At 37.5% G+C, this 18,740-nt stretch overlaps 2 protein-coding genes across 3 annotated transcripts; one reads left to right on the forward strand and one right to left on the reverse strand.

The window, feature by feature from the left end:
* Positions 1-852: 852 nt before the first annotated feature.
* LOC132190267 (uncharacterized) lies at positions 853-5,276 on the reverse strand. The gene is made up of 7 exons (XM_059605204.1): positions 5,055-5,276; positions 4,198-4,809; positions 3,298-3,485; positions 2,316-2,554; positions 2,017-2,216; positions 1,399-1,524; positions 853-1,314 (listed from the first exon to the last, which is right to left on the reverse strand). Exons 1-7 carry the CDS (start codon positions 5,208-5,210, stop codon positions 1,216-1,218), a joined length of 1,620 nt encoding a protein of 539 aa, XP_059461187.1. The 5' UTR covers positions 5,211-5,276; the 3' UTR covers positions 853-1,215.
* A 4,127-nt stretch (positions 5,277-9,403) lies between these two features.
* On the forward strand, positions 9,404-18,455 carry LOC132190268 (zinc finger CCCH domain-containing protein 6). Of its 2 annotated transcripts, XM_059605205.1 has the most exons (7): positions 9,404-9,534; positions 10,312-10,568; positions 14,420-14,629; positions 14,780-14,904; positions 14,988-15,947; positions 16,531-16,596; positions 18,430-18,455. In XM_059605205.1, the coding sequence occupies exons 2-5, from the start codon at positions 10,509-10,511 to the stop codon at positions 15,931-15,933; spliced, it is 1,341 nt and encodes a 446-aa protein (XP_059461188.1). In that variant the 5' UTR covers positions 9,404-9,534; positions 10,312-10,508; the 3' UTR covers positions 15,934-15,947; positions 16,531-16,596; positions 18,430-18,455. The 2 variants fall into 2 exon arrangements, with proteins under 2 accessions (XP_059461188.1, XP_059461189.1); XM_059605206.1 differs by having other exon boundaries at positions 9,404-10,568.
* The last annotated feature ends 285 nt before the right edge of the window (positions 18,456-18,740 follow it).

Consider the following 18,740-nt stretch of genomic DNA (forward strand, 5'->3'; position numbering starts at 1 on the left):
AGTAACTGTATCTTGTCTGATCTACATGTTGCTTGGGATCATTATGGAGGATTGTCAGATTTGCTAAACTGTAATTGAGCATTTCATTTTTGATAACAAAATGGCGCACGTGAGACAGGATTTTGAACTATGCCTTGTTTTGTACTGATAGCATGTTTGTTCTACTTAAACCATGGAGGCATTGGGTGTATCGGGTCGATTTAATTGAATCCTTTCTGCATGATTTTTGTGGATGTTTATAAATCTTTTTACTTCTTTGATTCATCCTTTAATGGTCATCCAATGAAAGAGTTTTGGCATGCATAATGGGGCAAGTAAAAAGTGAACAAATAACTATAGTAGATAAATAACAAGGAAAACTCTCAACTTTACTTAACATTTCTAAACTTTCATCACTTTTACAATTACCTTATTAAAGTTGAAAAACTCTCAATTTGGCTTATTAAACTTCAATTTTTTTGCAATGTCACTTATTCATTTACCCCCAAAGCTCAAAAAGACCATTTTTTGAAATTATATGCAAATCCAATGAATCTCAAACGTACCATATCACTTTTCATTATGTGCTTGCGGGAAGAGAATTGGTAAATGCCTTTTCTATTTCCCAATATCATCAATCATGCAAGGAATTTATATCTATTTCCTTTGTGTTGAAAGGAACTATGCCTTTCTCCCCCTTCTATTTTCTGATAAGTTCAAAACTCTATCAAAAAGGAACAAAAATCTAGTACATTGTACACCAGCAGTATAAACGTTGTAATGGGACGGTCGATTTGTTATTTGTTTCTCTTTCGCTCGTTGGTTGGTTGCTCTTGATGGTGGGTCGGTGTCCTTGAACAAGTGTTTGAAACAAATGTTATACAATAAGCCATTTCTTCGCTATTATTGTTCGCACCATGGAGCTAGCTTTCTCTTTAACCTAAATTTAATGGGACAGCTTTTTCTGTAAGAAATCAGGACTGGGTGTGAGATTTATGGGGGATCAAGATTATTCTGCCGATATTTAACAGACGAAAAACCTATTGTTCTAGCACAATACAATGCAATTGCAGCAGTAGGTTAGTTTCACCCTTCAAGTTTTCTTTCTGGCAGCTTCTGAGCAACAGTACGAGACTTGAGAAAATCATTTGCCCAATTGACCTCCTCTAAATATTGATAGCACCCTAAGCAGCCAAAGTAAAATAAGGCATTCGGGCCTAAACCTGAAAGTCTAATTTAGCGATCTTCCCGTCGAACTGCATTAGGATCAGAGACCATGTCCATCATCATCTTCTCAGGCGAATCATCCCAACTTGCAAATGTTTTCAAGTCAACCTGCACGACGAGCAAACAAACATAATATCAATGCCATTTACATTCAACTTTCATCAAATGCAAAATTCAATCTAGATAGGTTACCTTTCGTCTTTGCTCAGTGAAAAGCTCTTCTCTCTTCTTATATGAATTTTGCAATTCCTTGGACCCTCTCCCACCGAGTCCCCAAACTTCCACTTCTGAAATCAACGCTTCAACAGGTAGGAATCCCTGAAATACACCAATCCACATTTAAACTTGCAGAGTGAAGCTTTTCAAGCGGTTAAGTGGCTTGTGCCAACACGTAGATCACATAGCTTTCTTTAGTACATTCCTATTTAACCTCTCTACTGTGCCTGATAGGATATGGTAGTTTTATCATATCGGTCCACAGAGGAAAATATCAAATCAGATATTGAAACTAATCACAACAGCACGGAGAAGTAGTCAAATTTCTTGTAAACACATAACTACAGATAGAAATAAAGGAACACAAATGGTAGATAGATCAGACATAGTGGTAACATAATGTAAATAGAGTATGAAAGACAAACTAAAAATCTTCATTTTGATCTTTCATGAAAGAAAAGGTTGAAAAAATAGCACTTTAAGATTCAGTGTAATTATCTGCAATAACTAAGTACCAATATTCGACTCTACTGCAATATTGGTTTCAAAACTCTCAAGCTAGGGCAACAAGTCATTGCAACATTGCAACTATACCTGATCTGGGAAGAGGGAACCTGGTTGGTAAGTTTTGTCAATGGCATGATGGCGAATGGTAACTCTAGAAAAATCTTCATCAACAAAGATTCTCTCATTTCCCATGGTTCCTCCAAAAGCAATTCCCACAGGCTTTTTATGTGGCTCATATATTTTACCAGTAGGATGCAAGTGACTGTATACAAAGTTCTTTTCCTTCCCTGTCAATCATTACAGACGTAATTAGACACAAGAAATTTTGCACGCAGAAAATGAGAGAGAAAATGATTCCCCTTTCCCCCTCACTCTATGTTACATACCGGTAGATGAAAACACATGGAAGACTGGACTTATAGCATATAGGCTTCCTGAGCTTCCGTAGAACAGATCCCTATTTTCAAAACCATTCTGCATGACTGAACCTATGATCCATTTCCTAACATTGGTACTACCCTCATGAGCATCTCCTGTACTTGCAGAAACCAACATTAGCAATGGACCCCTGTATCCTTGAATATTAGACCAGAATCTGTTCAAGCCTCTCCCGTGAAGAGATGACCTGCAAAGTAGTAGCCAATAAATGCTAAAGAAGCAATTCTACATTGCATTTGCATCTAACAAAATAATAAAAGATGATATCCTAGTCAACTTAACAATTTTAACTCTCATTTGAATGAATTGTTTAGGAAAGAAAATAATAAGATTAAGTTTAAGAAAGAAAACAATAAGATTAAACAATTCTAAATATGCATTTGCATCTAAAGAAGTGTGAAGGACGAGCTGTTTAACATACCTACACAAAAGCCATATAACGGATGCTATAATAGAATAAACAATTTTCCATGAAAGTTATAACCAGAAAATGTGGAATTAGAGTATAATATGGCAATAAGCACCACGAGCAATAATAACAGAATTTTAGCAGGAGCTAAAGAAACTCAGGTTCTAAGGTTAATCATGAAATCTGTTGAGTAGCAGGTGGTTGTTTGTTGTTTCCAGTTGCATGCTCCTAGAATAAACAGAAAATCAAAATCTGAAGTCCTATGGCTGGGGAAAAAAAATGTATCTATCAATTCCAATTTCAGTTGGATAGACGTTTGCTTCTTTGACAGTCTGGACAAGCAAGACAGTATAAGTAACACCTCAGGAACCAATCAACAAAAATCTCCAGTGCAATTTAATTTCTCATATGGAACACTAATTCACACAAGGAATTATGTAGCCCATCAACAATGTCAACCAGCACAACATGCAATAGGCAACAGCTCAGGCAAGACAAGATTATCCGGTAAGATAACAAACTGATAAAGAAGGTTAGCATCTGATGCATCGTCGTCGCTTGCAAAGCATACTCGTGAGATCTCTTCACTCATAGTACTTCTCAGTGTGAGGGAAATTGCCCATGCCCTTCCACGGGTTAAAAGTTTAGAATGGCATGCCTTAGTTGAGGAAATGTCTCCTACTGATGAACTTGAAGAAGCACATTCATCCTGAAATAGATTAAGAAAAACCATTGGTCCAAGGACCCCCTCCAACCAAATGAAATGATTTTTTTTTCCTTCTATAATCATCATACTGTGGAAGCTCATCAGATATAATTTGGGTTAAAAGTATGACAGTGGCAATTGGCATAAACAACTTGGTTGTATTGACATCTCACAACCCCAAGGGGTAGCATATATCGCTACGGACCATGCCTCATGAAATGGAGGTCATTGGTTCGAATCTATTCATCCTCCTTCCTTTGGAGCAAACACTCACACATCAAAAACCAAAAAAGTATTGACATCTTATTACCAATTGAATTATTTGTCAAGTATTTAAGAAGGTTGAAGAGGAAAAATTAAAATATGGAATTACCATAAAAAGAAAGTGACAGTCACAATATGGTGTTGTATGTAAAAGCATAGTGCTTGTAGCAAGTGTCTAAAGTATAAAACAAACTCAAAATATTGATGGTGCTTGCAGTTTAGAGAAACTAATAAGATCTTCAGTAAGCTTAAGAGTGAGCAAATCATCATATAAGCAATGCAATTGCAGATTGATCACAAAAGATGCATATTGCTGATATATATGCATAGTGAGCAAATCAATATACACAATTCTACTGCAGATATATGCAAGCCAACGTGATGACATTGAAATTTGGATGAGATGGGTGAAGGTTACTGATTTTCAAACTCGAAGAAAGAAATTTACTACCTCTGGATTGAGAGAGTGCTGTAGTCTTGCATGAACAAATTGTGTAAAGCAATCTGGGAGGCTCGGCACTGTTTTAAAGGCCCATGTCAGAAACTTTCCCACGGGAAGTTGAACTTCCAAGCCTAAGACATCACAATGCCACACATTCAAGCCACTGTTAACTTCAGCACACGAGGTAACGGCTGATAATACCAGATGACTAATCTCCGGCAGACATAAATTTGCTTTTGCCTTGGAAATTCTCAACATTCTAACATTCCACGACATAGTCCAACACAGCCAAAGAAACATAAGCACGTCGTTGGCCAAGAGTGGTCCGTTTATCTTACAATCAGCATCATCAGACTCAAACTCCAGTTTCAAAGGAAGACCCGCTTTTGCCACTGTCGCAGCATACACTCTGAGCAGTGTATTAAGCGACATTGTCGCTGACATTCTTCCACAGCACTTATTATACCCTCTCACAAACTCAATCCAACTGACTCCCCCTTCCTCGGGCACGAACAATAGGTCAACGATCGACGAGCCCAGATTATCCAACAACGCAGGGAAGGAATTGGGCATCTCTGGTGCTTCACAGACTGGGTTTTCATAAGTTAAGCAGAAGCATTGCTACAAACCATTAAAGTTATCTATTAGAGTGAAAAATCTGAAAATATATACACAGATTGACAAAGAAAACTAAGAATTTGAAACTTTCAGCTAAACCGAGAGTGTAACACATACTAATTCGGCTTTCTTGGCGAGAATTATCGCATAAGAATGAAAATTGAGGCATAGAATAGGAATTGAATTCAAGAATCCGGGTCTCTGAGTATATAAAATTGAAACTCGGATGTCCTATAGTTATTGAATACCTGTAGGGTTCTGATGGGAACTGCATTTGTTTGAGGATCGGCGAGTCTGGAGAAAGATTTCTGTAGCATAGGAAGAGCTCCCGTGGAGGCCGCTAGGGATTCGGCCTCTCGTTGTTCCGTCGTAACCTTCTGATCCGTCGAACTCGACGCTCCCATTCTCGCTGCAATTTTCGAGTTTTTTCTCGCGAGTTTTCTTTTCTTTTATGACCGCCACCGTTTGTTTCTCAAGAAGATGATGGAATGTTCTCCAAAAAAGGACAAAAAAAAGAAGATGATGATGGAACTCTCGTAAACGACGTCGTCGAAGTAACAACCATGGTCCTGGTCCCAGGAGAGTAACTCTTCTATTTTACACGCTTACTGATACGCACCGTTTTCGACAAAAGAGACCTCGCGGTTGGGCTTATACTCTTCCACTTGGGTTTCTGGGTTGGCTCAAAAGGTCCGGCCCAACGTTACTAACTAAGCCTGTGAGATCCGGATCCACATGCTTACCCGACCCTACCCAAACGAGCTTCGCTTCACATAGGAATAGGAAGCTCAAGAGAGAAGACGCATCCGCAAATTGGGACCTTCCGATCTGATTAGGGTTTTAGCACCGGCACTCTGCAAGTTGAGCCATTTCTGGTCCGAGATCCGATGGCGCCACCTCCAGGACCGTATTCTGGAACGAGCACTCTCGCCCTGGTACTTCTTCTTCACTTCCTTTTTCAGTCTTTATCAAAATCTCTTTCCTTAAAATCTCTTATCCTTCCTGTTTGGATGCTGAGAAAAAGTATTGCAATTTTAAGGTGTTATGTGTCAGGTTCAGTTGAATTTTAGAGAACAGAAAAATCTAAGATTCAGAATGTGATTTTGTTCTTTTTTCTTTTGTAGGTGGCTCGTGCATCAGCATTCACTTTAGGTGTGGTATATGGAAGCGTGAAGCTTAAGATTCTCAAGGTAATTTCTCCATCGAATGCTGTTTACTACTTTCTGAATTCTCCATCGAATTTTAGTAAGTATTTTGTGCCCTTTTGCTGTTGGTTATTTTTCTTTTAACCCCTAAAAACTAGCATATTATATATCTAAAACGTTATTGGTATATTTCTTAATCAATGCATCCCTGTGTATTGTACTCTAGATTTTCAAACAATTGATCTAACATCCTGCTCAAGTGAGCTGATTGGTTGTGGTACATAATAGACATGACTCTTAATCTAGTGAGTAATGCAGTTAGGAGCTGATGCTTGCTCAAGGCTGTTTCCCCTTCATAAAATAATTTATAGCAAATTACTTTTGATAAGTAAACTCTGAAAGATAATTGAATCCAGCAAATTACTATGGGTATCAAATATAGAGATTCTTAGAAAAGGATGCTCTGAAGAGTGAAGATAGTACAATCTATAGCTCTTAAAAAGCAAATCAAACTCTTCTAGAGACTTCAAAGCCAGACGAGAAAAAAATAATTTCGTTATTTACGGATATTATATTCTATATGTATACTAGTTTATCTGATATGAATACATATCAGATACATATACAACAGCCATTTTGAAGTATTCCTGCTTCCTAGCTTGTTAATTAATTGTATAATAACATTTCATTTCTTACTGCTCTTTATATGGGGCTACAAACCCAAAACATCACAAGAAAATATGAGCATGAATTGGACTTAAAATCCGATAATTCAAAGGCTTGAAGTCTTATTCCTTTAGCCCAATCAACAAGATATATGCATTTCTATACATTATGTTTAGTCATCAGATCCAACTTTTCCATGGCAAACTCAATATGCATTGCATTCTAAATATCATCTATTTATTTGAGGGTTTAGGTGATATAGATATGGTGCAATTTTGCTTGAAGCTGAAAGTAAATGATAACAATTCGATGTGCTACTATAAAAAAGCTCGTGCATATCAAAGAGAGCAAATAATGGTGAAGAAGAAAAGAGAGAGAATCATTTTGACACAGTCAACTCATCGGCCAAGTAATTGTCTCAATAAGTATGAAATATGGATTCAGCTTGATATTTAAGGAGATGCATATAATTGGTAGTTTCTGTGCATAAGGTGTGACCTGTTAGAGCTAGTAACAGTTTAAACTTATGTTGAAGAAGGATATAACTTGCTTAGGGCAAGGTTAGTTGAAAGTTTTTGATGAATTTGTGATATAATGCTACATATATCTGGGGTTTTGATAAGGAAGCTCGAAAATTCTGAGAACATTGAGAAAGAAGGGGATAAGATGCAGGGCTAGTTTAGTCTTGTAATATTCAGAGTTAATTCCCACTCAACCAAACACTTCAACCTCCAATCAACGCAGTCTTCCCCTTCAGCATTGTAAATTTTTGTTCAAACATCATCTGTGTCTGAAAACATACCACACTTAACACATTGCATGCAGTCCAATTAAGGATCTTTCTGAAAATCAAGTATGCCTCCGATAATGAGCATCAACATACTCTCTAATCAAAGATGAAGCAATTACTAGAGAAGAAAAATTGAAGGTAATGGGGAATTGGTGATTCAAGAAAGGAGGTCCATGTTCTTGCAGTGGCTAGAGCAATTGGCCTCTGCCCTAATGTTGAAGGCTGGGTTTGGAAGTCAGGGTAGCTTGAGTCACCATGCTCACATGTTTATTGCTCTTGAAATTAAACCCCGAGTTTCAGTGTAAATCCATTGTCATGTGAAGGTAATTCTAGTGGGTAGAGATTGGGGATGGCATGTGGTATTCAGGTTGTAAAGTGGAAAGGGAAGAAAACGTTGAGAGACAAACAAAATGGTCTGTTCATTGATGATACGTTTTTGGATTTACCTTTCTCTTCCTCTAATAATGCCTTGTTCACAGAATGCAAATAATGCACATATTGAGCCATCTTTTCAGGAGAGAATACAATGTCCTAGGGCCAAAGCTCTTTACCTAAAAACAGCAGCATATATATAGTGCCTTTCCGTGTTCACCGCTATCCTGTGGTTTTATTGCTAAGCACTCTTAAATTCAGTGGTTGAAGCTAATGAAAAAAAAATTGGGAGATTTTTATTTTTTATTTTTTATTTCTTACTTTACAGTATTATATATATTTTTTATTTTGGAAATTTTTGATTTAATCGTTTCCCCTCCTTTGTTACCAGGCGAAGGCAAAGTCACATAAGAATGCTGAAGCGAAGGCTCATCACTGATGGGCTCTGGTGGAAGTTACTTTTTGTTTTTCGTTGCTGCTGGCAGGGAGAGAGAGCTTATTTTCTTTTTATAAGACGAAGATTGTTTTCTTATGGTTTCGGATGTTTGTTGGCTCCCCACCCCTGTATGATGTCCTTTCATGCATGGCAGATAGATAGATAGCTTATTGCGGCTGTCGGCATAATTGTTCAAGAAGATGCATATTTTTCTCAATAATAATAATGCTTACGTGGTGGTTCATGCTTTATTTCATTGAGTTTTTAAATTGATAATTGATAAATAACTATTAAAGAAGTTAATAGGATGGTAATTGAACTAAAATCTTTCTTTTTAAAAACTCTTTACCACTGGACTGATGCATCTTTAATTCACTCACAACATAGCATGACAATCTATGTACTAAGAAATTAAATTTATTGTTTTAATTTTTTTTCACCAATTAAATACTGATGTGTGAATTTCAAACATTAAATACTGGAAATGGTGCCATGGAATCAGATGATATTATCTACTGCCAAATCTTCATCTTCAATGGGAGTAAGGTATATTAATAAAGGTGGTTCATCATCTTGACTTGAGTCTTCTGCACCGACCCTTTCATGGCTAGGATTTCAGAAATTCTAGGGCAACATGTCCCACTATATATATATATATATATATATATATATATACCATTTAAGAGAAAAAAAAAACAAATTAATAAAAAAATAAGAGGGCAGATCACTCCATCTTGGCCATGGGGAGTGGTCAACTTGCAAAAGGAGGGTGACTTTGGCCCCTAGAGATGGTTCAGTCACTTAAAAGGACTAAATGAAAAAAATAATATAATAGGCTAATCCTTAGGGGTGGCAAAACTATTCCAAGCCCAATGAGAGTAGCCAAGCCATACTCATAGGTTATTGGGGTGGTTCAGCCACCTTTGGCTGGTCATTAATGAAGATGGCTCAACTCTTAAATAAAATGAGAGTGACCAACCACCTCCTATAGTTACCATCCCTTATTTTTTAAAAATTATAAAAATTATTTTTTTTATTTTTTTTTTATTAGTGGGACGCGTGTCTTATTTATGTTCATAAGATTTCATAGATCATAGTGAATGGGGGATTTGGACTCAGACAACGTCGTTTTACTAGTACAAAATCTGGACCGTCTGTTTTTTTAACGGGAGATCTCCTTGACTTTTTCTTCTTGAGGAAGGATTTAGACTGTCTAGGTTGAAGGGTGCGATTCAAATGTGAAGAGAGAAACCCATCCTGATTATGGTTTTGGCACCGGCACAGAGCATTGGGATAGTCTAGAACAATTCCGAAATCAGGTACACATATATCTATCTCTCTCGCTCTATAGCTTCCTCGAATTTATTGCTTCTGTATCTTCCAACAATGGCTCCCGCTCCCAAAGACGAAGGTTTGAAGAAGCTCGAGTTCCTCTCCCTCGTATCCAAGGTCTGCACGGAACTGGAAACGCATCTAGGGTTTGGTGACAAAATCCTCGCCGAGTTCGTCACCGACCTAGGGCGGAACTGCGAGACCGTCGACGAATTCGACTCCAAGCTGAAGGAAAACGGCGCTGAGATGCCCGATTACTTCGTCCAAACGCTTCTGACGATAATCCACGCTATTCTCCCTCCGAATCCCTAGTCGGAGAAGGATTCGAAGAAAGAGAGCGCTACGGATGGTAGGAAGGCCAAGTACGCGGCGTTGGCGATCTCCGATAATAGGGATAGAGCTAAGGAGATCGAGAGGGAACTCTAGTTGGAGACCCGCGAGCGGCGGGGAGACAGAGAAGAACGCGAAGAAGAAGGAGAAGACAGGCATATACGAAGGGGCAGAGACAGAGATAGAGATAGAGACAGAGACGGAGATAGAAGAGATAGGCGTAGGGATAGATACGATAGAGATGAGAGGCGTAGAGATAGGGATAATGAAGAGGATGAGGATGATAGAAGGGATTATAGGAGTAGGGAAAGGCACAGGGTCCCTTTTCCTTGTTCTTCTGCCTTTTCCTTTTCATTTATATATATTGCTTGCTGTAAATACCTACTGGAACTTACACTAATATTTAAGGCATTGATTCTTCCTTTTATTTCCAGGCTAGTGTTTTAGCAGGGGAAGTTAGTGACATTGTGCTCTTGAATGTCACGCCATTGTCTCTAGGACTTGAAACTTTGGGTGGTGTAATGACAAAGATCATCCCAAGGAACACAACTTTACCCATTTCCGAATCCGAGGTACGGTAACACAGAGAAGCCGGGAAAAGAAGTTTGGGGGATTTTTGATTCCGTAAATTATGCAGGGATTGCACAAAACGAAAAGGGTTTCTTGGGCTTCAGATGTAGACCTTTGTCAGGTAAAACTTGCATTTTAGTGACCAAGCTCAGAATACGTAATTGAAATAAATTGATATAATCCAACACTCCCCTGTTTGAGCTCTATGTTGTGTAATTTTTATTGGCGTATTTTGATCTGACCCCTTTAGTGTTTGATATAAAGGAACTTGTTTGTGATTCTTTGATATATCTGGTTCACTGTGGCTGTTGGGTCTGCAGGATATATTTCTAGTATTCTTGATAACATGTCATTGGCATTTGAAGAGGAAATTCAACATTTTTTCAGCTAAATGCGAGTGTTAGATAACTTAATAATACATAGTATTCATGTGAGTGCAGAAGCACCGTTAAAATGTCAAAAATGACAAAATGAAGGAAACTTTGAGAAACCATGGAGTAGCTGGCAAGAAATTTGTTTGAAATGACATGCAAACATAATTTTCACGCCAAATGCTGGAAATGAATTACGTTCATTTCCATATTTATGTGGTATTTTAAGTAAATTACTTGATATCATACATCAGTATGAGAAGTAGAACTGAAAAAGGAAAAACAAAGTTGGGGATTCATTTTTTTGTATGACGGTTTTGCTGAGAGATATCTTCGTGGATTCTAGATCCTAGATCCTAGATTTTAGACTCAATGCTAAATCCTTTCAGCAACATAGGGCACCGTGGTTCAAGGCCAGCCCCTTGTTTTAGAGCCTGGGAACATAGGGATAGTACTGGATCATTTAAGAGCCTAGCAGTAATAGTTAATATTAATTAATTATCAGATACTTGTAAACTAAAACCTGTTTATATGTGAAACCAAGATAGAAAATGCCTTAAAATGTAAACATTTATGCTGTAAAACTATTGCAAGATACATTTCTGAAGATTGTGGCGGTTTCTCCTCTACAAGCTCTCAAAGAAGGGCATATGAAAATAAGTTAATTATCACTTTTATATGAATTCTAAGAAACATATGTTTAGATGGTAGGTGATGCAACATTTCAACATACATCTTAAAGCTGCAATGAGCATGTTGAATGGGATAAGTGGCTATTTTGGATGAAAATAAGGTGAAATAAAATAATAAATAAATGCCAAGTTAAAAGGTCCTTGAGGATCAATTTGAGAACTAGAAGAGCCATCAACTAAAAAAAAAAAAAAAAAAAGAACTACAGGAGTTGAATGTATGCCATGATATGGTCATTTGTGACGCAGAGTGATGATTGAAGGGTTTCTATTTTTTTTTTTAAAAAAAAAAAGTTGAATGATCTACACTAGCAAAATGGAGAAAATAATGTAGAATGAGGTGGTGAAAGCATTTTATTATAGCCTGATATTCTACAATGAATATATCTTTTGATGGAGGCTAATGACATAAGACGTATTGTGAAACTGGCCCCAAGTGTTTTGGAAGAAAGGCATTTGTTGCGTGATTTGGAGTGTCTGGTGAATAAACTTTATGAAATTGCATAATTTCTTCCAAGATCAATTATTAGGACTTTCGAAAAACTGCTATGGAAAGGTGGTTTTTACATTCATCTGAGTTCATTTGTAAGTTGTGTCTGTGAAGGTTGGGAAGTCTGTGCCACATTGAAATGGTACCTCAATCAGTTATCATAGAATTTGAATTAGAAGGGACTATAATAAGTGAAATAAATATCATATTACAATAATTGCTATGCAAGTTTCTTTTCTATTTTTGGTAATTTTTTTGATGAGTAATTGTAAAATTATTAAAAAAGCTCAAAATGCGTAACCTAGTAAGTACACAAGATACACCTGACTGGAAGAAAAAAGATCAAGAAAAACATGAAAGCTAAAAATATTTAAGTCAGAGGTGTTGGATTCTTCCAAACGTATCATAACAATTTATGAATGAGCTATATTTCATTGTCAGTTACCAGGAGCCTTTGAGAAAGGGGTTAGCGTGAAAAGGTTTAGAAGAATGTATGATACTGCTTGATCTCTAGATATTTAGAGGTTCTACGTGCCATTTGGGCTATGAGCCATCTCCTTCATCTAATGGTTTATACCTTTGTGAGTGACCTCATGGTTTGTTCCCGGATGGTTAATTTAATGGTCCAATTATGAGATTTTACTTCTATAAGTGCTTTTTTAGTCTCTTTTTGTAGAATTGATGTCTTCATAACTGTTTCATCTATCGACTTCTACAGGCACATTCTTCGTAATATGGGATTTATAGAATATGAATGTTTGTATGTGTATGAGCATGTGTGTGCGTTAAAGGTTGAAGAAATCAGTGGATCTGTTATTTGTTTAGTTCTATTGCTACAAAAGTTTTAATGGCTCCATGCTGATGCGTTAGTAGGATTGGTGCAACTTAGCCGCGCTTTCTTATTTTTCCCTTCTAAAATTGTCTTTTTCTTTCTTTTTGAAAACGAGGGTTAGCCCAAGACTTCTGCCGCTTCCAACATGGGAGGGTCAATTCACTATGATAAGTTCTACAGACTCACGGCTAGGGAATGCAAAAGAACCAGACTGAAAGGTGACTGAAGTCCTTGGTTGGCCAGCCATTTAGATGAATGTTGCCTTTCCAGAGTGTCTGACACATGATACATTTTTAATCTTGACTTGATATAAGTAGTTGTCTACAATGATAGTAATTCCGGCATGGGGATCGAAAGGTGCAAGGTCAAATCAGAGGATTTTTAAACAGAGCCAGAATCAAATCAAGTGATTTGAAAGATGCCCGAGTTGGTGACAGGATGAACGCTTGTCAATGACTAAATTCTTTCGAATGTATTGGTGGCAGCGCTAATGTTGCTGAAAAAAGGCCTCAAATTTAATGGTCACCATAGTTTTAAGTGAGTCCTGTCTCAACATGTATAGGAGTCGTTAGAACAACCATCCTTGTTTACCCGTTTGAATTGATTAAATGATCATCTACATTTTGTATCCTTGTTTACCCAGTGGAATTGACCAAATGGTCAGATGCACTTTCTTTTATCTTTTGTTGAGGGGTGGAGGATTTTGAAGTTAGTTTGGCTTGGCTGCAAAAGGAAAATCTGAACCATGTTGGAGGGAGATTGGATATTTGGCCGTGAAACTTCATTGAGGAAAATTAGATGACGTGAAATGTCTCCTCTAGAAACTATGAAAGATTCAATAGATTTTTTATGAAGCAATTATCTAGAGGTTGTGAGTAGAAAGGTGCCAGCAATTCCCAGGAGGGCTTAAAGTCAAGTTGATTCCTTAAATGTCCAATTAACCAGTCTCGAATTATGTGTTACTATCTTAAGAAACATGGCCACACCCAGTTATAGTTCCCATCTGAACCTTTGTCTTGTTTGTGAGGAGTTATTGTTCTGTTTTTAACTTCCTCAGGGCCAATTTTGTGGGTCTATGTTCAAGATATAGTCCAAAACAAGGTCATAACTGGTAATTGGTTGGAAATTGGGGTGCTATATCCATTTTTTTATAGCCAGATGCCCCATCATATGTGGTTTTTAGTTGAAATGTACTCGAATTGATATGTGAACTAGTCCTCAGAATTATCTTAATCTTTCTGAGTTACACATGTATAAGATGGATACTGAAATGAGCTTGATAACGTGAAGTCATTTTATGCATAGTTGGCTTTGTTAGCCTTGCTTTGGAATCTTTTTTCTTCCTTTAGGTAGTCCTTCATTTTTTGTTTGGCTTATATATTTTCATTTGACTTTAAATTTTAAGCTAGATATATTCAGAGAGAAAGTGCTTGTTAATTTTCTTTATTGAAGTATTTTTACGCTACCATTTCCCTGTGTGCCAAAGCTTTGGCATTTAGCTCCTTGACAGTATTTGTGAAATTTAATGAGTATCCAGCATTTTATATACTCGCCCAGTTAACATATTATCCTATCCATAATGATAATCAGGTCAGGTTGTTCCTGTCAGAGGAATCACCTTCACTAGTTGGGTTGGGCTCTCAAGATCACCTCCAAGCAAAGGCATCGTTCCTATTGCATTCAACTGGATCAGGGTCTGATGATAATCTTCCTCCCGGTTTCGAAGGGGCCCATCCAGCTAACCACTTGCAGATTAAGTTGTCTCAGATTCCTCTAGTAAAATGGAGATCTCCTCCTCGGGTAAATAATGCTTCTAAGAATTTTGATTTTGACAATTTTCCTTGTATTTTAAAAGTGAATTGTGCCCATGAATATCCATTACGAAAGCTCCACTGTAGGCTCTTTGCTCTGCTTTCTTAATGTTATTTTTGTTATATTTAATTTCTATAGTTTGTGATGGATTTCACTTGGCAAGTGGTTGCTGGGGAAGAAAGCAAAGAGAGTGAGGTTGAAAATCAGAGGGAGATGAGAGTACTTGAAGCTGTTTATCCACGTCCCTCGGCCATTCCTCCAAAGTATGATACTTACTCTTCCCTTGAAAAGAGTTTTCTCTTGGCTTATACTCTTGAACTGAACAGTTATTCTTGTCTCTGTACAGCCCCTGTGTTTTGGCGGATGCGGAAGACACGAGTCACAACGATGAACAAGCTTTTTTGATACCCCTCACTCCCATTGAAGATGAAGATGTGGCAGTAGATATATCTTCTGATTCCATGGCACCATTTCCGGTTTCCTTAAGCCAACAGCCACTACCATTGGCTGCTGGAATTCCATCTCCATCCCAATGTAGTTTACCTACCATTTCAAACCCTCCTGCCCAGGCGCCAACTGGTGGAATGGTTGTTGGTGCAGAACCTGATGTTGCAGCATCGGCATCTGCCGCCTTTAATGCAATCGTGAAGGGCAATGAGCATGGAAGCTTGATTGATCATGAATTGCTCATTAAAATTCTAAGCAACCCAAAAATGATTGAGAAATTGGTTACAGACTATGGACCGGCTGCTAACACACAGGATGTACCGAAGCCAAGGTCACCTCCAGTGTCTTCATCAGATCAACCTCCTGTTCACATTGACCGGACTTTATCTAGTACACCCCCATCAGCTACCCTATTGGCTGGTCCTTTCTTCCATCAGCCAAATGGGGTTGGAGTGGGACCTCCGAATCCACGACTTCCTCTGCCCCCAGCCATTCCAGTTTCCTCTCTACCCCTTGTTGGAGCTCCTCCAGCAAAGGACATCAGTTATTATAAGAGCTTGATTCAACAGCATGGAGAAGAAAGACAGGAGGCCCTTCCACAATATGGTAATAATCGTCAGAGTCACCAGTCAGGAGCAAACCAGGAATTAGTAAATAACCAGAGATCAAGAGATCTGAGGCCCAAAATAATGAAGCCTTGCATATACTTCAATAGTTCAAGGGGATGTCGGCATGGAGCCAATTGTTCATATCAGCATGATGCATCATTCCAGCAGCGGGGTACTAGTGTGCCGGAGATGCAAAGTGCAAAGCGAATGAAAGTGGATAGGGAAATCAGCAATTAGTCTCACTCCTGAATGTATATTTTCCACATGATAGAAAGGCTTATTGCAGCTCTCAATCTTTCACTTCTGTTTTGGCTTGGTCTTATCATCAAATTGCGATTAAAATTTAAATTCTAGTTAGAGCTTTGATGGGACAAATTAAATTGCGGATTTTAGTTAATGCAAGAGCAATTTTTCTTCATGTTGCATTTTATGCGGAATAATTACTATTCTGATGAAATGTGATAGTAGATGTGCGAAATTACCATATAGTAGTAGTAACCTTATATATATGTAAAGAAATGTTAGGGGTCAATAAGTTTCTTATATTTGGCTTATATTTTTCTACAAATTAAATAGACCAACTATTAGATTTGTACAATCCATCATTGACTTATGTGAAATTCACATAAGTTTACAAATTTAATGGTCGATTTGTAAGATACTATAGGTAAAATATGGGAAAAATATTGACCCATAGCATTTCTCATATATTAATAAGCTAAAAGTGTATTGGCAAGTTTATGGTGTTGTTTCTCAGGTTCAGTTGAATTTTAGAGAACAAAAAAATCTAAGATTCAGAATGTGATTTTTTTCTTTTCTTTGTTTCTTTTGTAGGTGGCTCGTGCATCAGCCTTCACTTTAGGTGTGGTATATGGAAGCGTGAAGCTTAAAGTTCTCAAGGTAATTTCTCCATCGAATGCTGTTTAATATTTTCTGAATTCTCCATCGAATTTTAGTTTCATCACTTACATGTATTTTTTGCCCTTTTGCTGTTGGTTATTTGTCTTTTAACCCTTAAAAACTAGCATATTATATATCTATATTTCTTAATCAATGCATCCCTGTGTATTGTACTCTAGATTTTCAAAAAATTGATCTAACATCCTGGATTCCTGGTCAAGTGAGCTGATTGGTTGTGGTACATAATAGGCATGACTCTTAATCTAGTGAGTAATGCAGTTAGGAGCTGATGCTTGCTCAAGGCTGTTTCCCCTTCATAAAATAATTTATAGCAAATTACTTTTGATAAGTAAACTCTGAAAGATAATTGAATCCAGCAAATTACTATGGGTATCAGAATAGAGATTCTTAGAAAAGGATGCTCTGAAGAGTGGATATAGTGCAATCTATAGCTCTTAAAAAGCAAATCAAGCTCTTCTAGAGACTTCAAAGCCAGACGAGAAAAAAATAATTTCGTTATTTACGGATGTTATATTCCATACGTATCCTAGTTTATCCGATATGAATACGTATCAGACACATATACGGCGATTTTGAAGTATTCTTGCTTCCTTGCTTGTTAATTAATTGTATAATAACACTTCATTTCTGACTGCTCTTTCATCTTTGTATTCAAAACATCACAAGAAAATATGAGCATTAATTGAACTTAAAATCCGATAATTTAAAGGCTTGAAGTCTTATTCCTTTAGCCCAATCAACAAGATATATGCATTTCTATACATTATGTTTAGTCATCAGGTCCAACTTTTCCATGGCAAACTCAGTATGCATCGCATTCTAAATATCATCTATTTATTGGACGGTTTAGGTGAGATATTGATATGGTGGACTTTTGCTTGAAGCTGAAAGTAAATGATAACAATTAGATGTGCTACTGTTAAAAAAGCTCGTGCATATCAAAGGGAGCAAATAATGGTGAAGAAGAAAAGAGAGAGAATCATTTTGACACAGTCAACCCATCGGCCAAGTAACTGTTAGAGCTCGTAACAGTTTAAACTTATGTTGAACAAAGTTTCATGGTAGTTGGTCACAGTTTAGGGCGGGGGTGGGGTTGTGGGTGTGAAAGAGGATATAACTTGCTTAAGGCATCAACATACTCTCTAATCAAGGATGAAGCAATTACTAGAGAAGAAAAATTGAAGGTAATGGGGGAATTGGTGATTCAAGAAAGGAGGTCCATGTTCTTGCAGTGGCTAGAGCAATTTGCCTCTGCCCTAATGTAAAGGTTGGGTTTGGAAGTGAGGGTAGCTTGAGCCACCATGCTCACATGTTTACTGCTCTTGAAATTAAACCCCGAGTTTCAGTGTTGACCCTTTGTCATGTGTGAAGGTAATTCTAGTGGGTATAGATTGGGGATGGCATGTGGTATTCAGATTGTAAAGTGGAAAGGGAAGAAAACGTTGAGAGACAAACAAAATGGTGTGTTCATTGATGATACGTTTTTGGATGTACCTTTCGTTTCCTCTAATAATGCCTTGTTCGCAGAATGCAAATAATGTATATTGAGCTACCTTTTCAGGAGAGAATGCAATGCCCTAGGGCCAAAGCTCTTTACCTAAAAACAGCAGCATATATATATATATATAGTGCCTTTCCGTGTTCACCGCTATCTTGTGGTTTTATTGCTAAGCACGCTTAAATTCAGTGATTGAAGCTAATGAAAAAAAATTGGGAGATTTTTTAATTTTTTTTTAGTTCTTACTTTACAGTATTATATATTTTTTTGTTTGGAAAGTTTTGATTTAATCTTTTCCCCTCCTTTGTTACCAGGCGAAGGCAAAGTCACATAAGAATGCTGAAGCGAAGGCTCATCACTGATGGGCTCTGGTGGACGTTACTTTTTGTTTTTCGTTGCTGCTGGCAGGGAGAGAGAGCTTATTTTCTATTTATAAGACGAAGATTGTTTTCTTATGGTTTCGGATGTTTGTTGGCTCCCCACCCCTGTATGATGTCCTTTCATGGATGGCAGATAGATACATAGCTTGTTGCGGCTGTCGGCATAATTGTTCAAGAAGATGCATATTTTTCTCAATAATAATATGGTAGAAATTTCCTCCGAACCAGTATGGAGGACATGTCAT

This window comes from Corylus avellana, chromosome ca8, assembly GCF_901000735.1.
Source record: "Corylus avellana chromosome ca8, CavTom2PMs-1.0".
Taxonomy (NCBI): domain Eukaryota; kingdom Viridiplantae; phylum Streptophyta; class Magnoliopsida; order Fagales; family Betulaceae; genus Corylus; species Corylus avellana.